The sequence below is a fragment of the Xiphophorus hellerii genome, chromosome 9 (genome assembly GCF_003331165.1).
Source record: "Xiphophorus hellerii strain 12219 chromosome 9, Xiphophorus_hellerii-4.1, whole genome shotgun sequence".
NCBI classification, from domain to species: domain Eukaryota; kingdom Metazoa; phylum Chordata; class Actinopteri; order Cyprinodontiformes; family Poeciliidae; genus Xiphophorus; species Xiphophorus hellerii.
In genome coordinates this window covers 1759580-1776848 of record NC_045680.1, presented here as the reverse complement: position 1 = coordinate 1776848, position 17269 = coordinate 1759580, and the positions used below count along the sequence as shown (strand labels likewise).

General features: G+C 36.0%; 2 protein-coding genes and 1 long non-coding RNA gene across 3 annotated transcripts in view; 1 reads left to right on the top strand and 2 right to left on the bottom strand.

The window, feature by feature from the left end:
• The window catches only part of gpc1a (glypican 1a), a 43110-nt gene extending 39006 nt beyond the window's left edge, over positions 1-4104 (bottom strand). The window contains exon 1 of the mRNA XM_032572306.1: positions 3772-4104. Within this exon, the coding sequence (XP_032428197.1) occupies positions 3772-3922 (151 nt within the window). The 5' untranslated portion in view covers positions 3923-4104. The remainder of the gene's footprint in view (positions 1-3771) is intronic.
• Positions 4105-4426: 322 nt separating this feature from the next.
• Positions 4427-10559, top strand: LOC116725901 (uncharacterized). Its single transcript, XR_004340505.1, has 4 exons — positions 4427-4535; positions 5071-5115; positions 8801-8802; positions 10331-10559. It is a non-coding gene; the product is annotated as an uncharacterized LOC116725901 (long non-coding RNA).
• Positions 10560-14202: 3643 nt separating this feature from the next.
• Positions 14203-17269, bottom strand: part of LOC116726499 (glypican-5-like) — a 59212-nt gene continuing 56145 nt past the window's right edge. The window contains exon 11 of the mRNA XM_032573260.1: positions 14203-16792. Within this exon, the coding sequence (XP_032429151.1) occupies positions 16694-16792 (99 nt within the window). The 3' untranslated portion in view covers positions 14203-16693. The remainder of the gene's footprint in view (positions 16793-17269) is intronic.

The window sequence follows — 17269 nt, the reverse complement described above, 5'->3', positions numbered from 1 at the left end:
ATTTATACCATATTAATAAACACTGCATTCTGATGCAGATACAGCCCTTCTGCAGCAAAAACAACAGAACTGCAACTCAACAACTCTATGCGTTAACTTGGAACGTTTTGGTTATTTCTAGGTTCAAATAAAATATCTAAAAAGTATAAAAACTCAATTCTAGACATTACTTGCAGAATCTAACAAATATTTAATATTTACAAATATATTTAATGATTTAATAATATCTATACAAACATATTTAATAGTTGTTCATGTTATATTTTCTTAATGGTGTATTTTTCAAATAAACAATTAGAAACATATAAATCAATAAAGAATAAAAACGTTATTAGTGGTTTTTCCATCATAAATGTGCACAAATCTTTAACAATATTCTGCTAATGTGGAAAAGACACAATTTCTCAATTGTGGCGTTTCCATAAAATAAAAAAACGCAATTAAAATCATGTGTGAATAAGTTTGTTCACGCGATAAGTCATTAAAAAACGAGCAGCGCCGTTATCCTCCCACCACTTCCTTCTTGATGAATTGCACCAGTGGCAACATCTGGTTGTTGGTCATGTGACTGGCGTGACGCGAAAAAAACGTTTCCTAATCCGAAAAAAACACCTCAAATTGGTGCGTCTCCATTAAGCGAAATCATTGCGCAGTTGCATGGTCAATAGAAACGAAAGAGAACAGACTGTCTGCAGCAGCCTATGTTTCACACAGATGAATCAGAACAAATTCAAACTCTGACTCTTAAAATTTGCCTGTAAAGCCTGAGGCTGTGTTGCATCATTAAATAAATCCACAGACAGACAAATAAACTGTGAGGGTTGGGCCACTGCTGAGATTGTTTTTTAGCTTGTAACCAAATCTTTGAGTCAGCTAACCAACTGACTAACAATACTTAACAACTGTGCATCAGCAAATGTTCTGCAAAAAAAACAAAACAGAAGTCAACATTTCCCATAATTGTTGTGCTGTAAACAACAAGCAGCTTCTTAAAAGACACAGGCGGGGTTTTGTTCCAAGTCGTCTAAGTTTGTTCATCCATGCTGCCTTCAACAAAAGAATGCAGGAAGCTACTTTCCAATCGATGAAACAGCCAGGTTCTAATTAAATGTTGCTTTTTTTAAGGCCTGACTTCTGAATCCAAAAGAATAAAACACACAGATATTCACATGAAAACTTTGTTTACATTCAACAACTGAATGTAACGTCCATAAGCGTGTCATAAAACTAAGTTAGAGGATTAGAGGATTAGATCCTACGAACAGCTGGGATTAGAAAAAAAGGATTCTGACATTTTTCTCAGAATTTGGACTTTTTTCACAGAATTCCGATTTCTTTCAAAATTCTGAATTTAATCTCAGAATTCTGAATTTAATCTCAGAATTCTGTCTGTTTTCCTCAAAATTCGGAGCTTAGGGTCAGAGTTATTTTATTTTATTTTTTCTGTGGCCCTAATCCTCTTCTGTATCAAACAGTGGCGTCCAGAACCCAAAACCCAGGTAAAAAATAAGAAAACCAAAACATTACAAAAACTAAAGTTCAGAGGTGAAAAAGAATCTTAAATTTAAGGAATTAACTGAATACAAAAAGCAAAAGAGAAAAACCAAAGTCTCATTGTTGATGACAAAACTAAACTGTGGAGAAAGTAGTTCTGACACAACTCAAAATGAAGAGATTGAAAGATTACAGTAATAGATGCATGAAAACCATAAAGTACATCTGGATGTGACTGATTTAAATAAAAAAATATATGTTTAGACACTATTTTATAATATATTATGTATAATATATCTTCACAGGTAAGAATTTCATTTCACTGTCGTTTGGTAGGTCAGGCTCTCCCTTCCCATAATCAATTACAAATTTATTGATGGAATTTGACTTAATGTCGTGTTTTGATTGTTGATTCTATGTTGCTTTGTGTTTCTGTGTTTGATATGATGTAAAGCACTATGAAATGCCTTGCTGCTGAAATGTGCTATACAAATACAATTTGATTTGATTCCCTTTGAAAACCTGAAGTCATTTTCATTTAATATTAAAGTTGCAAATGATTTGCTAAGATGAAAGAGTTTTCCTGGAAAAGAAAGAGTCCTTTTGTTCCCATCTTGATGTGGACTTAAATGAATTCTGAGAAGTTTTGCTTCAATAACTACAATAAAGGATCAAGAGAGCGAAATCGTGTGTTTTTCAGCTGTCAATAAAAGATGAGTCTTTAATGGAAAGGGAGGGAGAGAATCGTGCTGCGTCTTCCATGAGGCCAAAACTGAGACCTTCACTGACTCACACGCTCCGTCTTTGTTGACCCGCCTGTCTGCCTCTGTTGTTTTCTCCCTCGTTCCTTTTCTCTCCCTCTACCTCTGAGGGCTCACTGTTATCTCCTGCGAACGCCGCTGTCTGTCTTCCTCGCACATCCAATATTAATAACTTGCGCGGCCGTACAAGAGCCTTTTCATTGACACAACCTGGGATGACCTTCAGATTGTACGCAGCTTTCACGGTTGCTTTCTGTTCATTATTTGAGAATCACAGCAAGGAGACACAATGAGCAACATAAAAGGACCTTAAAGTGGAAAAACAATCAAGTTTCACCGTAGATTAATTACAGACACCTTGGTTTGTGTTTGTGGACAGCAGCGACCACAGGGAAATAAAAAAAATAAGACTTAGAAATGTGATGGGAGATTGATGGGATGTGAGGCGGACTGATTACTTGACTGCTTGGTAAATTGACTGATTGATTACATGCATTATTGCCTGTCTGACTGCAGAGTTGACTGACAGGCAGAATAGGAAGGAGTATCTCAAAGCCATCTCTTCCCTTGTTAAAATTAACCGCAGCTTAGGCTGCAGTTGATTTATGGGCCTGGAGGGTTTTGAGCCTCAGGCGAGTATAAATTATTTCTATTGAATCGCATTCATAAACAGAATACGTGTAAAATTGCAAACCACACAGCTTAAGTGCAACATTCAATTGGCTATAACATTTTAAAGGCCCTGCATTTAAAATTGTGCCTCCCACTAATATGAGTGGATAGTTGGATGGACTCCACCCGCTGATTACCCCCACCCTCCGTGCCCACGCACTCCAACACACACAGAAATACACAGCAAAGACGCAAAAACTGCATCAAATATTCAGTTATATTGCAATTGCATTCTCTCTTCGTAGGTGATACTCTGCAGCTCTTACTTTATGCAAATCACATGCAAGGAAAATTGAACATCCATTCAGTCCCACCTGCAGCCCCCAATTAAAAAATACCAGAGGATACACCACTGTAGCTATCCAACAGCCATAAGATGAAAACAAGCAAGTTTTAAAAAAATATATAAATCTGAAGCTCAAATGCAACCCTGCTCCCAGCAGACAATGAAAGTGCCCCGGTGGAGCATATGGACTGGGAAACACCTCATTTGGGATTCTCGGTACAGAAAATTCAAGCCAACACACAATGAGATACATGAACTGCCAGTTAGAACCACGAAACAGGGGATGAGTAACCCAAACCGTGGCTTTAGGTGGTGTATCATTATTCACCAACAAAACACTTTATGGTCAATGAAACTAATCCTCCAATATGCATCATTTTGCAGCAAGCAATTTATTTCCACAAAATGTTGTGACTATATCATCAATATTCTAAGAAAATAAATAAATAAATAAATAAATAAATAAATAAATAAATAAACACACTAACAAAATTAGTGTGTTTGTTTGTTTTTTAAGCACTCAAATGATTACAAATCCATCACATCCAGAAAACTCACCTGAAATCTCAGAGAGCGGGACTCCCTCCAGCGTGAACCCCTTCCCGGTGTAGAACTGCCGCAGGTCCCCGCAGCTCCTGTCCGCCCCGGATACGGAGCCCGGGGCCGCGCATAAACCCACCACGGCGCACAGGAGCACACACAGGCGCATCTTCACACCTTCTGATGTGCGCCTTCTCTTACAAACCCGCAAAAAGGAAGGTGTTTTCTCCAGCGTTCAGCTGGATCTGAAAGAGTTTTCAGAGTGTGTCCCGTTCACACCGCACAAAGCGCCGGGTGAAGTGAAACTCTGACGGCGGCCGGTCCGGGCTGCTTCTGCGGGCTGCGGGTGTCAGGTACACCCCGCTCCTCTTCCCACCTCTCCTCCTCCTCCTCCTCCTCCGCCTCCTTCTCCTCCACCTCCTCTTCCTCCTCCACTCCTGCGCTGCTGGCCGGGAGCTGCAGAGATGTGCGAGACAAAAGGCAGAGGAAGGGAGAGAGCGCAGGTGTCGCTCAGTTAAAAGCTGCGGCTGCAGATCGGCGCCAACGCTACCGCTTCATGGCTGCGGGTTGGAAAGCGGCAGGATGGGGAGGAAATGTTTTCTTTTAAAGCGAGGTTTCTGGAAGCAGGAGCTCCGGCCAGTGACTCTCCTCTCTTCAGGCTTTGGGACAATGAAATGTGTTCAGAGTGCTGATGCTTCCTCCCTCTCTTTGTGTGGCTGCATGTTTGAGGGGCTAAACAGCGCCACCTCCAGGTCGGAAAAGTAGTGATTACAAGCAGATTAGTGAGTTTTTTCACTAATAATAATAATCATCCACGTAATACATGCAGTTATTGCTATAAATCATAGTATTACAAACTGTGCTATTAGTAGAGAGGTCTGCAACCGCAAGTGACTCTTTACCTTTAATAACATTAAAATAATATTAAAAAGCCAACTAATGTTTTTTGTTTGTTTTTTTAAATTGTGTTTTGCTTTTCTTGCTGCAATTTTTCCAATGAATTCCCAAAAGAATGACGTTTAAGGTACTAAAAGGGACTAAAGTAAGAAAAAGTTTCAGGTACGTTTTCCCGAAAAAATAAAGTAATTCATTAATAAACAGCAACGAACAAATGTCAACAAATGGTTCAGCTCTGGTCTATTTTAATGTGATGTTAGTTGTTCTTTGTCCATTAATAATTTCTGAGAACGATTTGAGTTAACAGAATACAGAGAAGATATTGATTATCAGCTGTCTGTCAGCTTTGACCCCAGGTTTCCATGGTGATGTTAATTGGAGCATTGACTGAAAATCTGAACTGCTTCTGCCTCTTTACAGAACACATACAAGACACTTTATAGCAATCTCAAGAATCAAAAGACAGTGAGTGTGATATTTATCCTGCAAAAGCAGCTTTTGATTTGTCATACAAAAATATTTTTTCTGTTTAATTTGAAGTTTCCTGGTCATTCGCAGGCTTCTGCTGCAAGAAGTGTGAGTCTGCTTGCTGAAATATTTGTTTACACTTACAATTTTCTTCTAGGGTTTTTGTTTTCTCACAAAGATAAAATATAACATACATAAAATGTTGTTTTCAAATGACAATTTTATTAAATTAAGACGGGAAAAAAAAACTATCCAACCAACCTGTATAAAATCTTCCCTTCTGAATACCTGGTTATGTCACCTTTTGCAAAAACAAGTTTTCAAGCATTTGTAACATAATATAAATATGTTAAGGTAAGTTGGAATGTGTAAATTGCAAAAACAAAAAATCTTACCAAGTATTTTTGGTTTAGTTTCTAGTGAAAATATCTTAGTACACCTGAAATAAGACAAAACTAACTTAAAAATAACTTTACAGCAAGATATAGGGACTTGTTTCAAATCAATAATAACTTAATAGTGATGATTATTTCACTTATAACATGAGAAAATGTCTTGTTATAAGTAAAATAATCTGCCAACGGATCTAGTACTTTTCCATCAATATAAAATAATTATTGACTTAAAACAAACACCTGTTTAAAGGTTACCTATAAGTTATCTTTTGTCTTATTTTATAAGATATTTGCATTAGAAACTAAACCAAAAATACTTGTGTTTTTGCAGAAAGGTGAAAAAATTATTAAAATAAGAATAAAAAACTATACAGTAAGGACAAATTTGAAATATAAGAAAAATAATTCAGTACATTATTAAAAATCAGCCATTCAGATTGAAAGTAATGCACATCTGAGTAGGTTAACTTAGAGACATGCATGGATGCAATAACAGGCCATTTAAGGTCATGCCACAACATTATGAACTGAATCTCAAAGTCTGGACTTTGACTAGGTCACTCCTGAACCAGGAGCGCTGCAGAATATTGCAGGAAGGTTTACCAATTCTTCATGTTTTCTCAGTGAGAGACGTTTGCAGATAACGTCTCTCACTGTGGTTCACTGTAGTCAAACCCTCGGTAAAGGCTTTACAACTCTTTCCAGACAGATGTCAGTAAATCTGTTTATCCTCTGTTCAGTTTGTTTAAGTTCAGGAATAATGTGTTCCCTTTTAAGATCTTTTAGCCTACTTAACTGTATCAGACGGGTTCTGTGTAATTGGTTGCTTGATTCTTCAGGTTGGAGTAATTATGCCTGCGTGTGGCTTGTGAAATTGAACTCATCTATTTTTCACCACAAATAATTTATGGTGTAACAAGGGAGGCATTTACTTTTTCTCCTGGGCTTGGGTTGCTTTATATATATATATATATATATTTTTTTTTTTTTTTACATTCTGAAATTAAATCATCAATGGAAAGCCTGTGCTTTGTATTTATTCAGGTTATCTTGATCTGAAACTTTTAGTGTGATAAGAAAGAAAATTGGAACAATGCAAAAATGCAAAATCTTACCAAGTATTTTTAGTTTAGTCTCTAGTGCAAATAATACACTTGAAATAAGACATAACTAACTTAAAAGTACATTTTCAGCAACAAATAGCAGCTTGTTTTAAGGCAATTGGTCCTTAAAATTGATGAAATAGTTCTAGCTTCATTGGCAGATTATTTCACTTATAACAAGACATTTTCTCTGTGTTATAAGTGAAATAATCTGCCAGTTGAACAGGAATTATTGACTCAAAACAAGCTCCTATATCTTGCTAAAGTTACTTGTAAGTTAGTTTTGTCTTATTCCAAACGTACTTAGATATTTGGAGTAGAAACTAGAGCAGAAATACTTGGTAATATTTTGTGTTTTTGCAGTGAAGAAATTGGTAAGGGGGGAAAACACTTGTTGAAAGATAGTTTGATTTAAGATGTAGTTGCTTTACATCTCAGCTCATTTGGCAGGAAGTCTGAAAGCTGAAAGGATTTAGCCTAATCATTTCTGACGACGCACGATCTAATTGACCTTCAGCCATCAAACTTCAGAGGAAATGCACTTACTTAAAAGTTGATGCTGAGGTCAGGATTAGATATTTGTAAAAAGAAAAGAAGAACAAAAAAGAAAACTGCACAAGTGGATGCATGAAATACTGTGTGCAGAAAGAAGTACAAAGAGCCACTTAGCCATCTGCAAACACTCCTCGCTGCTTCAGTGTGCAGTTCTGCCAAGAGGCTGGTGACAAGTAAAGATTTGTTGCCTTTCTCTGGCTGGAAGATATGAGCGATGAACTGTCTGAGAGGCTCCAACCTTCACATACGTTATCAAGGCCGTCACCAGAAGGCTGAGTGGGAAAGGTCAGCGGCTCAACTCAGAGTTTGACTGACATCCCCAAAAATTCGTCTTAAAGAAAGTGTGATTTTTGGGACTATGAAGCGACAAAGGGTTTAAATTACTTCTCCTTACTTTTAAATTAAGTGCAAAGCTGAAATGTGCAAGATGATATTAACCGCAGACCCTTCCGGATTTGGCAAGTTAATTAATAGCATACTTTATTAGACTATAAAATTTTATTAAAAGCAGGGTGTGCTGCAGTTTTTACACTGCGGAGCAACGTCCACATAAAGAAGAAAATCCCACCAGAAATTCACAGCAAAAGTTAAATTTTTGGCACATCTCAACCGTCCAGTTTTCATTCAGAGTGATCAATGCAAACTTTTTATTTAAGAAAACATTTCTTTCTTTGAGTCAGAATCTATTCTATTCCCTAAATACTCGTGATAAAATGCTTTTTTTAGGTTTTCCAATGATTGTTTAAGGCAGGGGTGTCAAACTCATTTTCTCTTTTGGCCAAATCAAATCATGAAAGCTCTCAAAGAGCCGGTTGAGCCAGAATGTATTGATAAAACCTGTTCGCCAGCTGTTAAAATATCAATGAATTGGCCAGATTTGACCCATGGGCCTTGAGTTTGACACATGTGCTTTAAACCATATTCTAATTAAAAACCTTGGATCCTGCTTCCATGTAAATGTAACTTTGTTACATTATTAATCTAAGAATCGTTGCATGAATCGGTGTGAATCAGCACACTATTTGACAGGAAGACAGACTTTTACACCTGACTTCTGTAATTAATTCAATGTTTAATTCAATGTAAAATCTGATGTTTGTAATCTTATTTGACCTCATAGCCTAAAATCCTCATGTTCAACTTCCAGACAACCCTTTAAAAACAAGTATTTGGTCTAGAAAATAGCCTTTGTAGCTACTTTTGTGTACTTTTTCAAGTCAATGACCCTTTATTTCCTCAAACTGTAATCTGTACAGGTCTGTGAACTCAACACGTTACCTTCAAACACCAACTCTTGTAAACTATCTCTGCAAATTAGACGGGAAGCTTTTCTAAAAGCTAAATTTCTTTAAGGTTTTATGTCGGATGGTGTGGACAAATTCAATCCCTAACCCATAATCCGACACAGAAACATGTTAATACTCTAGTCCGCACACTTGTGTCATGTCAGGCTAACGGTTAATCCAGCCAGAGATTTATTACTTTGGCAGGATAAATGCTGTTGGGATTAATGTGTGAGGAGGGATTAGAACATACCAGCTATTAAGCCTTAAATAGAAATACGTTGAAAAATAAGCTGCAACTGCTAGGTTCGAATTTAAGAAAGAAAAAAAAAAACGAAGAATGAAGCAGTTTCTGTAAAACATGTCTCTGATCCTTTCAATGTTAGATTAAGATACCAACACTAGAAACAGTTTTTTGCTCCAGACTCTCTTTGTCGGCCGTTAATCCACTGCCACAATGTGGATATTGTCTGTAGACAAGCACAAGTATCATCTTGAGTTTCTTCTTGGCACCTCACAGGTGAAGGATTTCATTGTTAACTAAGACAACCGCAGCAGCAATGTCAACATGCTGTCAGACGCTGAGGGAAAGCAGTCTGCACCTTGGATCCAAGGTTACGTAACATAAATAAATGAGACCTTTCATCAATACTCCCTTGAAACCTAGTCCTGGTAAAGTCTTGCGGTTTTGGTGATCATTTTGAAACACGTCATGGGAACGACAAAGCCAGCTGAGACAGTCAGAGCTAAATTAAACAAAACTTTTAACCAATTTTATCACTTCACTGAGGTTTCAGCTCTTCTTCTGAACACCCAGTCCTCTTTCAACTAAGCCCACCCAGAATAATAAGTTAATTCTTTTTGTCTTCTTTGAGATCTTGGGTACCTTATATTATCATGGCATTACCTCAATAGCATCATGCAAATGCATCATACAATCCCACACTGCAAAAACACAAAATCTTACCAAGCATTTATATCTTAGTACACTTGAAATAAAACAAACTAACTTAAAAATAACTTTTTATCAAGATATACAAACTTGCTTTAAGCAAATAATTAATACTGATAAAAAAAAAGTTCCATTTAGTTCCATTGGCAGATTATTTCCCTCATAACAAGACATGTTTCCCATGTTTTAAGTTAATTTATCTGCCAGTGGAACAAGTACTTTTTCATCAATATTAAGGAATTATTTACTTAAAATGAGCTCCTATATCTTGCTGAAAAGTTACTTTTAACCTCCTGAGACCCTGCATCCTCATATGAGGACATTACATTTTTGTAAACACAGATGTAAATAATAACATTGATTGAATGGTCTTATCGTCACACAGATAGACCCAATGTCCTCATCTGAGGACATTGGGTTTTGAGATAACCACTTATTGTAGAAAGCTAAAATTTCATTTTTAGGCTAATTGGGTCCTGACAAGGAGGAAATGTATATGCAAAAACAGACCCATTGTCCTCATATGAGGGCATTGGTTTTGACATAGTTCAAGAGCACATAGAAAGCTAAATTTAATTTCAACTAAAGTTAGGCCATACTAATCCCAAATAGTAAGGAGACATAAAAAATGCACATCACACAAAAGCCCGGGTATCAGGAGGTTAAGTTAGCTTGTCTTACCTCAACTGTACTAAGATATTTGCACTAGAAACTAGACCAAAATACTTGGTAAGACTTTGTGTTTTTGCAGTGTTAGTGTCTCCCAGCGTCACACCCAAGTGTGAAGACGTCAGAGAGAAAAGTAATAAAAGACAAACCAGCTTAGCTTGCTGCAACCTGCACACGCCAGTCTTTGTGTGTTAGTTAATTATTTTCTGCTCTGCTTTGTCTCCTCTGAAACCAAATATCTTTCTTTTTATGCAGATTTGAAGCCATCTGCGCCTTGACACACATCAATCTGTCTTGGTGGCATCGGCAATACAGCGGCGTTCTAAATACGAAGACAAATATGGGGCAAAACACACCTACACATGCTTTAACACCAACAGATGAGTCATAGTGATGATGAAAATTTGATAGCCTGCCTGACGCTCTCGATCCACGCTATCCGTCTTTCAAGATAAGATCTCCCAGCCTCTGCTGATAAATAGTGACAGAATGACAGTTACATGTGAGCGAGTTGAAACTTGACGAACGGTGAGGTTAGAGCTCCAAACACAGAACAATCATTTTAACCACAGGAGAACTAATAGGTACATATTTGAATCACACCCAGAATGAATCACAGCCAAAGGCAGAAAAACAGAAGAACATTCCTGTTAGTATTCAAAGAAAAATGTTGAATTTTTGTCTCTAACTTTTTAAATTTAAATGATAAACTCTCATTGCAAAGAAAAAATTGTCACAAATTTTATTTTCCTCTTTAGTTGCTTCCTCAACTAAAGAGGAAGCATGTCACACATTTCACCTAAATAATGGAGGGAAAGTCAGAATTGGACTACTTACTGTATTTTACTACAGTAAAAGTAAAATATAACTGTCCAACAAATTGTTCAACTAAGAGTAAGAAACTATTTTTTTAAAATTATCAAGTACCGAGTAACTGATCAAATTTTTTATCATTTAATATTTAAAAATTACATCATCACACGGAACAAAACATAAAGTTAAGAGAAAATTTTGGTATTTTAAGGACCAAAATGACAATAATTTATGTAATAATAAAAAAATAACAAAATCGGGGCAAAGAAAATGTTTCCAAATCAGTTTCTTTCAATAAAAAACTGATGAAACTTTGACAAAAACTGCAGGTGTGTCTGGTGACCTTTTGGTTAAAACATGTTTGTTTCTCATTCAGCAGGTAGAAAATCCAGAAATTTTACTCAATTAAGGGTAACGATACTTCATAAAAAAATTACTCAAGTAAAAGTAAAAAGTACAGCGTGGTAAAAATACATACAAAATAAAGCACATTTTTTCAAAAACGTTACTTAAGTAAACGTAAGTGAGTACATGTAACTCAGGTAGGGAAAAAGTACCACCTCATTTATCTTAACCTGTCTGCGACACAATCTGTCTGCACATTTATCTACACTGTAAAAACACAAAACCTAATGAAGTATTTTTTGTATATTTTAATTTTTTTTATGATATAAAGAACTGCTTTGTAGCTGAAATGTGCTATACAAATAAACTTGTTTGACTGATTGTTTGAAGTCAACAAATACTTAATATTGCTAAAAAGTACTAGTTCCATTGGCAGATTATTTCACGTATGAGAAAACTTTCGTGTCATAAGTGGAATAATCTGCCTCTAATTGAACTAGTACTTTTTAAAATCAATATTAAGTAATTATTGTCTTAAAACAAGCTCCTATTTTGAGCTAAAAATTTGTTTTTTGTCTTATTTCCAGCCTTCGAAGACATTAAAACTTGAAAATTGACAAAAAAAAACCCTCCTTTGTAAGATTCTGTGTTTTTGCAGTGTACCTAAAAACTGAAAAGCCTGCTAGTATAACTGTGGCCTTGTGTTGTTATTATTGCAGATGACAGAAACTGTGGTTTAGCTTGAATGTGGGGGAACAAATATGAATGTGTTCAAGATGTAGCCGTTCACAGAGAAACCTCAGTTAAAACAGCCCTCAGCGAGACGCTTTACCTCTCGTTGCTCCAGCTGGTCTGCCCTGATACTGGCTTTAGTTTACATGAGGAGGATGCCAACTGTGAAAACAGTCTACCGTCAACATTAAATGAGTCCCAAGCAACCAGTGCAGATATAAGCCAAACCACCGTTGCTAAGCTTCCATCAACTGATACTCAGGATCACTTTATAAACCCAGAAGCAATTAGAAACAATGGACGTTTCACATTCACATAGCTCATATGTAAGAGTGGTGTCATTAAAACAAGTCCTTGGCATAAGGATGTGAACGTAATAAAGATAAATCACAGTCATTTGTTTTTTCTGAGCAAGGTTTTTAATAGTTTATGTGTTTATAGCTCAACCATCAATAAAGCTCTGATCAGCAACATGTCCGTCGTCTGTGTACGTTGGAGGCTGAGCGCCATGGCGATGATGAATGTGTTTTATAGCTCCACCATCAATCATATATCTGAGCCAGGGTCAAACTAATTAAGAGCTCTGATTTTATTAGACTAGAGAAGAGGATGGATATGATGAAGCAAAGAAATCGCATCTGTCTACAGCTTCTTTTGCCATTGTTCTTTGTTTATTTTTCTTTGAGCAACACTGCAAAAACACAAAATCTTGACAAGTATTTTTGATCTAGTTTCTAGTGCACTTTGAATAAGACAAAACTAACTTAGAAGTAACATTTCAGCAAGACATGGTGGCTTGTTTTAAGTAAATAATTCCTTAATACTGATGAAAAATTATTAGTTTCACTGCCAGATAATTAAATTAACTAATAACATGAGAAAAGATGTCTTGTTAAAAGTGAAATAACCAGCCAATTTTTCCAGTAATAATAAGGAGTTATTGACTTAAAGCAAGCCTTTATAACTTGTTACAAAGTTACTTGCAAGTTAATTTTGTCATATTTCAATTGTACTAAGATATTTACTAGGACAAAATTACTTGGTAAGATTTTGTTTTGACATTTTAGCCGCAATGTAAATAAGGACATTTTTAAAAATGTATAAACTCAATAAAAGTAACGCACACAGACAAAAAGAAACTAACAATAATTAATATTTTGGTGTACTATTTTCAGGATCAAATTTGGAAATCAATCTCAGTATTTTTTTCTTGGAGCTTTCATTTCATCATATTGTATATAAATTTGCATGAAGTTTTTTTATTTATTTAATTTTTCCAATTATCTAATGTTGGAATCAGGACTAAGCATTTTAAAATGTTCCAAATAAAAGCCTCAACATTTCTTAGTTACTACCAACTTTTTAAGCTAAAAATGTAACTTTTCAGCAAGACGTTTTTTCCTATATTATACGTGAAATAATCTGCCAGGAGAACTAGTACTTTTTAAATCAATATTAATGAATTTTTCGCTTATAAGAAGCTGCTAATTCTTGCTGAAAAGCTACTTGTAAGCTAGTTTTTCTTATTTCAAGTGTACCAAGATATTTTCCGAAGAAATTAGAAAAAATTATTTGGTAAGATTTAGTGTTTTTGCAGAGTTTCGATTTGGATTGTGGGAACCAGACAATCCCAACCGTCTGCAGACTGAATAGATTATAAGGGAGCCTTTACGCTTCAGAATAATGAAAAAAAGAAAGATTTCTTTTGCACAGAGAGAGATATTCATGTACAGGTGACCTTTGACCCACATGAAGTGATATAACAGACAGAAAGGCTTTTGTGACTAGCGTGTGTGGCTCAATAATACCTATTTGGTCCTTTTCATGGAGTGATATTTCGTGCTCTTCGAAGTGTTAAGGTCAAACCTGATGCACACTTAAACTAACTCGACCACAGAAGCAGGCAACAAGCAGCAGGCCCCAACAAAATCTATTTAGGAGTTTTTCCACCTTTTATTTATCCTTCCAAGTTTGATCAACTGCACACAGTTTATTCAAGACAAAGCTCTAGTTCGTATTTGGAAACAGGTTTAATAATAAGGCTCATGTAAAATGATGACTAGTGGAACGGCAGCAGGACTCTGTCTGGTGCAGCAGCAGGAATCACATTTTGGTCACTGGTTAAGTTTTCATCGCCGTCGTGGTTTTCAGAAAGACGTGAGAGAGCTAGCAGGTTGCTCGCAGCCTGCTTCCTGGAACAGAAAATCACAAACATGACTGAACTAGAAGAGCTCGCACACTTGGATGTAGTAATTTATTTATTTTACTTTTTTACGATGACATAGCTCAGCGTAAGCCCAGCACTTTGCTGTTGTAGAACAACAGAAAGTCATTTCTGTGCAACTGAATATGAGTGGTGTTGCTCCAACTTTTGCAGAATTACTAATATCTGTCATAAAGTAGTAACTTGTTACAAAATAGTTTGTTTTACTATCACTTACTTACAATCAATTATTATACCTAAAATCTAGAAATATTCATCATTTCATCAACCTAATGATACAAAAGTGCTTCATATGCCTAAAAATACTGTATATTAAAATAAATCTTTTATATTCAAACATAACCTTGCAAATATGAACTTGGTGAAGCCTTTTTTTTTTTTTACCACAATCTAAATACAACACTCCTGTGCACATGTAAATTTTTGCACTCAAACTGAGAATGTTGGGAGAGCGTTCACAGCCTGATTTTTGTTCTGACGATGTTTCATCTGGCAGATAAATCATAAATAAAGTGTATCAAGTGAAATAACCGCACGTATTTTGGTGAATCAAATCCAGCGCTAGGCTTTCTCTACTGGCCCAAACACTTTCAGAATATCTACAACCTAAATTATAATGTTTGTTCAATTAAATTGTATTAATTTACTTCCAAAAGTCTATTCTCTTTTTCTGTAGCATTTCTTTTGGCGGTATTGCTTCCCATACATGTCTGTGTGGACTATTGACGTTTCATCCAATCAGATTTCTTAGAAACAGTTAAATAGACAATATGGACCCATTGCAGCGCAAGACCCCGCCCCTTCTCCCTGTTGGAGGGAAAAAAGCTGCTGGCTGACGATGGCTAGCATTGTTTTTAGCTGTTACCAGTATAACGTGCTAAAACTTAATTGTACACGTATGACAACTGAATAACAAGGTCAGGAGAAAGTTTTAAATAGAAAAAATAGTGAGGGAGAGGGAAGTAGTTCAGTTATGCTAGCTTGACTATGACAACCGTAACATGCAGATGTGCTGTGGAATTCTCTGTGTTTTCGGTTCAGTTAAAAAGTTTTAAAAAGCGACTTCAACACCATCTCTGACAGATCATCAGTAGAGCAGGTGTTTAAATTAGCTAATCAAAAACCGCTGCGTTAGGTTTCCTAATAGCAGCAGTAGCTAATCTACCACAGCAATCACTTATTAATAATTGCAAAATAAATATCAAGCCTAAAAATATGCAACTGTAACGGACTGAATGTTCTGTTCTTTGTGTGGGAAATGTTTCAGTCTCTGTTGGTGTTGAACCCTAAATGTATAGTGTCGTCGTTGTCAGTTGGTATGGCAACGAGTCCGTGGATAGCGTAGCTAACACAAAGAGCAAAAAAAAGTGGTTTTGAGTTGTTTTTCAACGGTTTTTCAGCATTATTTTTCCCTTTGCTGTGGCATACAGCAGTAAATTAATACCCCGGGTTTCATTTTGGTAACGGAGTCATTCTACCGCTGCAACGCAGCTATGGATAGCAAGTAAAAGAATCATCTTCTTGCCTTGCAGCCTTGTGCGCATGCGCGAAATTTCGGGACGTAAACTGTAACATGCAAGGGGCTCATGGCAGTGGAAATGGTTTTCAACCAATGAACTTTAAAATTTGCCTCACTGGGCCAGCTAGCTGTGTTTTCAACCATATTGTCGCAAACTGGAATTACGGAAATAAATTTGCTTAATAGAAACAAGAGAATTTCAATAAAAGTCATGATAAAAAGCTTCTGCAATAGAATGTGGTGGTTTTTCATCTGTATTTTGCAAAACCGCCACATTGCTAATTGTGTATCTGACCAAATTAACAAGTAAAATTACGTCACCAAATGCCTCAATTAGTCAACAAAAAGCCTGGGCTAAGTACGGCTGAGGATGTTTCTCATTGGTTTAAGAAATCCAAACATTGCAGGGCGTGATGACAAAATATCCAAAATGATACCTTTTGGAGTCAGATTATCAAAGTCTTCCCATGGAGATAATGAGATAAACACCAGATAAGTTTGTTTAGCCTTTTAAGAAAGAACCTTCCTGCATGCTCCATCCTCATTTTGACAAATATTACATGTTTGCAGGAGTTTTGCTGTAGTGGTGTGGTAACAAAAAGGTAAATATAAATTAATTTCTTGACCATATTGAAATAAGAAAACCCATTACCATCCAAGTATTTTACCGTTTTGTTCCACAATAAACTCAATGTACACATCAGGCTATTATCTATTGAACCTCTCAATATAAATATATAATTTATATATACTTGTATTTACATCTTCTCCAAAAAACAAAAAAAAAACGTCAGTAATGCTGTGCGAACTATCCTATCACCATTAGGTAGGTCAGTTACAGGTAATAGTAAAAAAAGGTGTTCTTTGCACCAGCAGCTTGTTCCACCAATCAGAACAGTTCGGCTGAACCGTTACGTCTCCAACATGGCAACATGGCAACATGGCAACATGCGGTTCTCCTTCAGCCTTCTCACTCGCTTCGTTGTCAGCGGGGTTCCCATGGCGACAGCATTAGGAGCAGAGGAATAATTAACCCAGTCAGGGGTTCAAAGGTCGTCGAATGGGCTGAGCCGTGAACAGCCACCTGAAAAAAATAAATAAATAAAAACACAAGTAAGGTGGAATAATGTCATGCAATAACATTTAAAGATGCATCTCAATAAATTTCAATAAATCTGGGTTACTATTACCATTATCAGTAGATTATTAGTTATATAATACAGATTAAGACTAATTTATAGGTGTACATTGGCAAGGAGTTGGTAATTATTCTGATGCTGTATGTCCGTCATTATTATTATTATTATTATTATTATTATTATTATTATTATTATTATTATTATTATTATTATTATCCGTAGATTTTCTTATCTTGTTTTGAGAGTTAGTTTGTAGCCATTTTGTCTGAGTAATATAATTTATTTGTTGGCTCTTTAGCTCAGTATATTGAACAGGCATGAATATTATAAGATGGTTTTAATTACAAATTTTTGAATTATTTATTGAGTCAGTAAGTAATATGTTTTATTAAACTGAGGATTAAATAAGGATTAAATAAGTG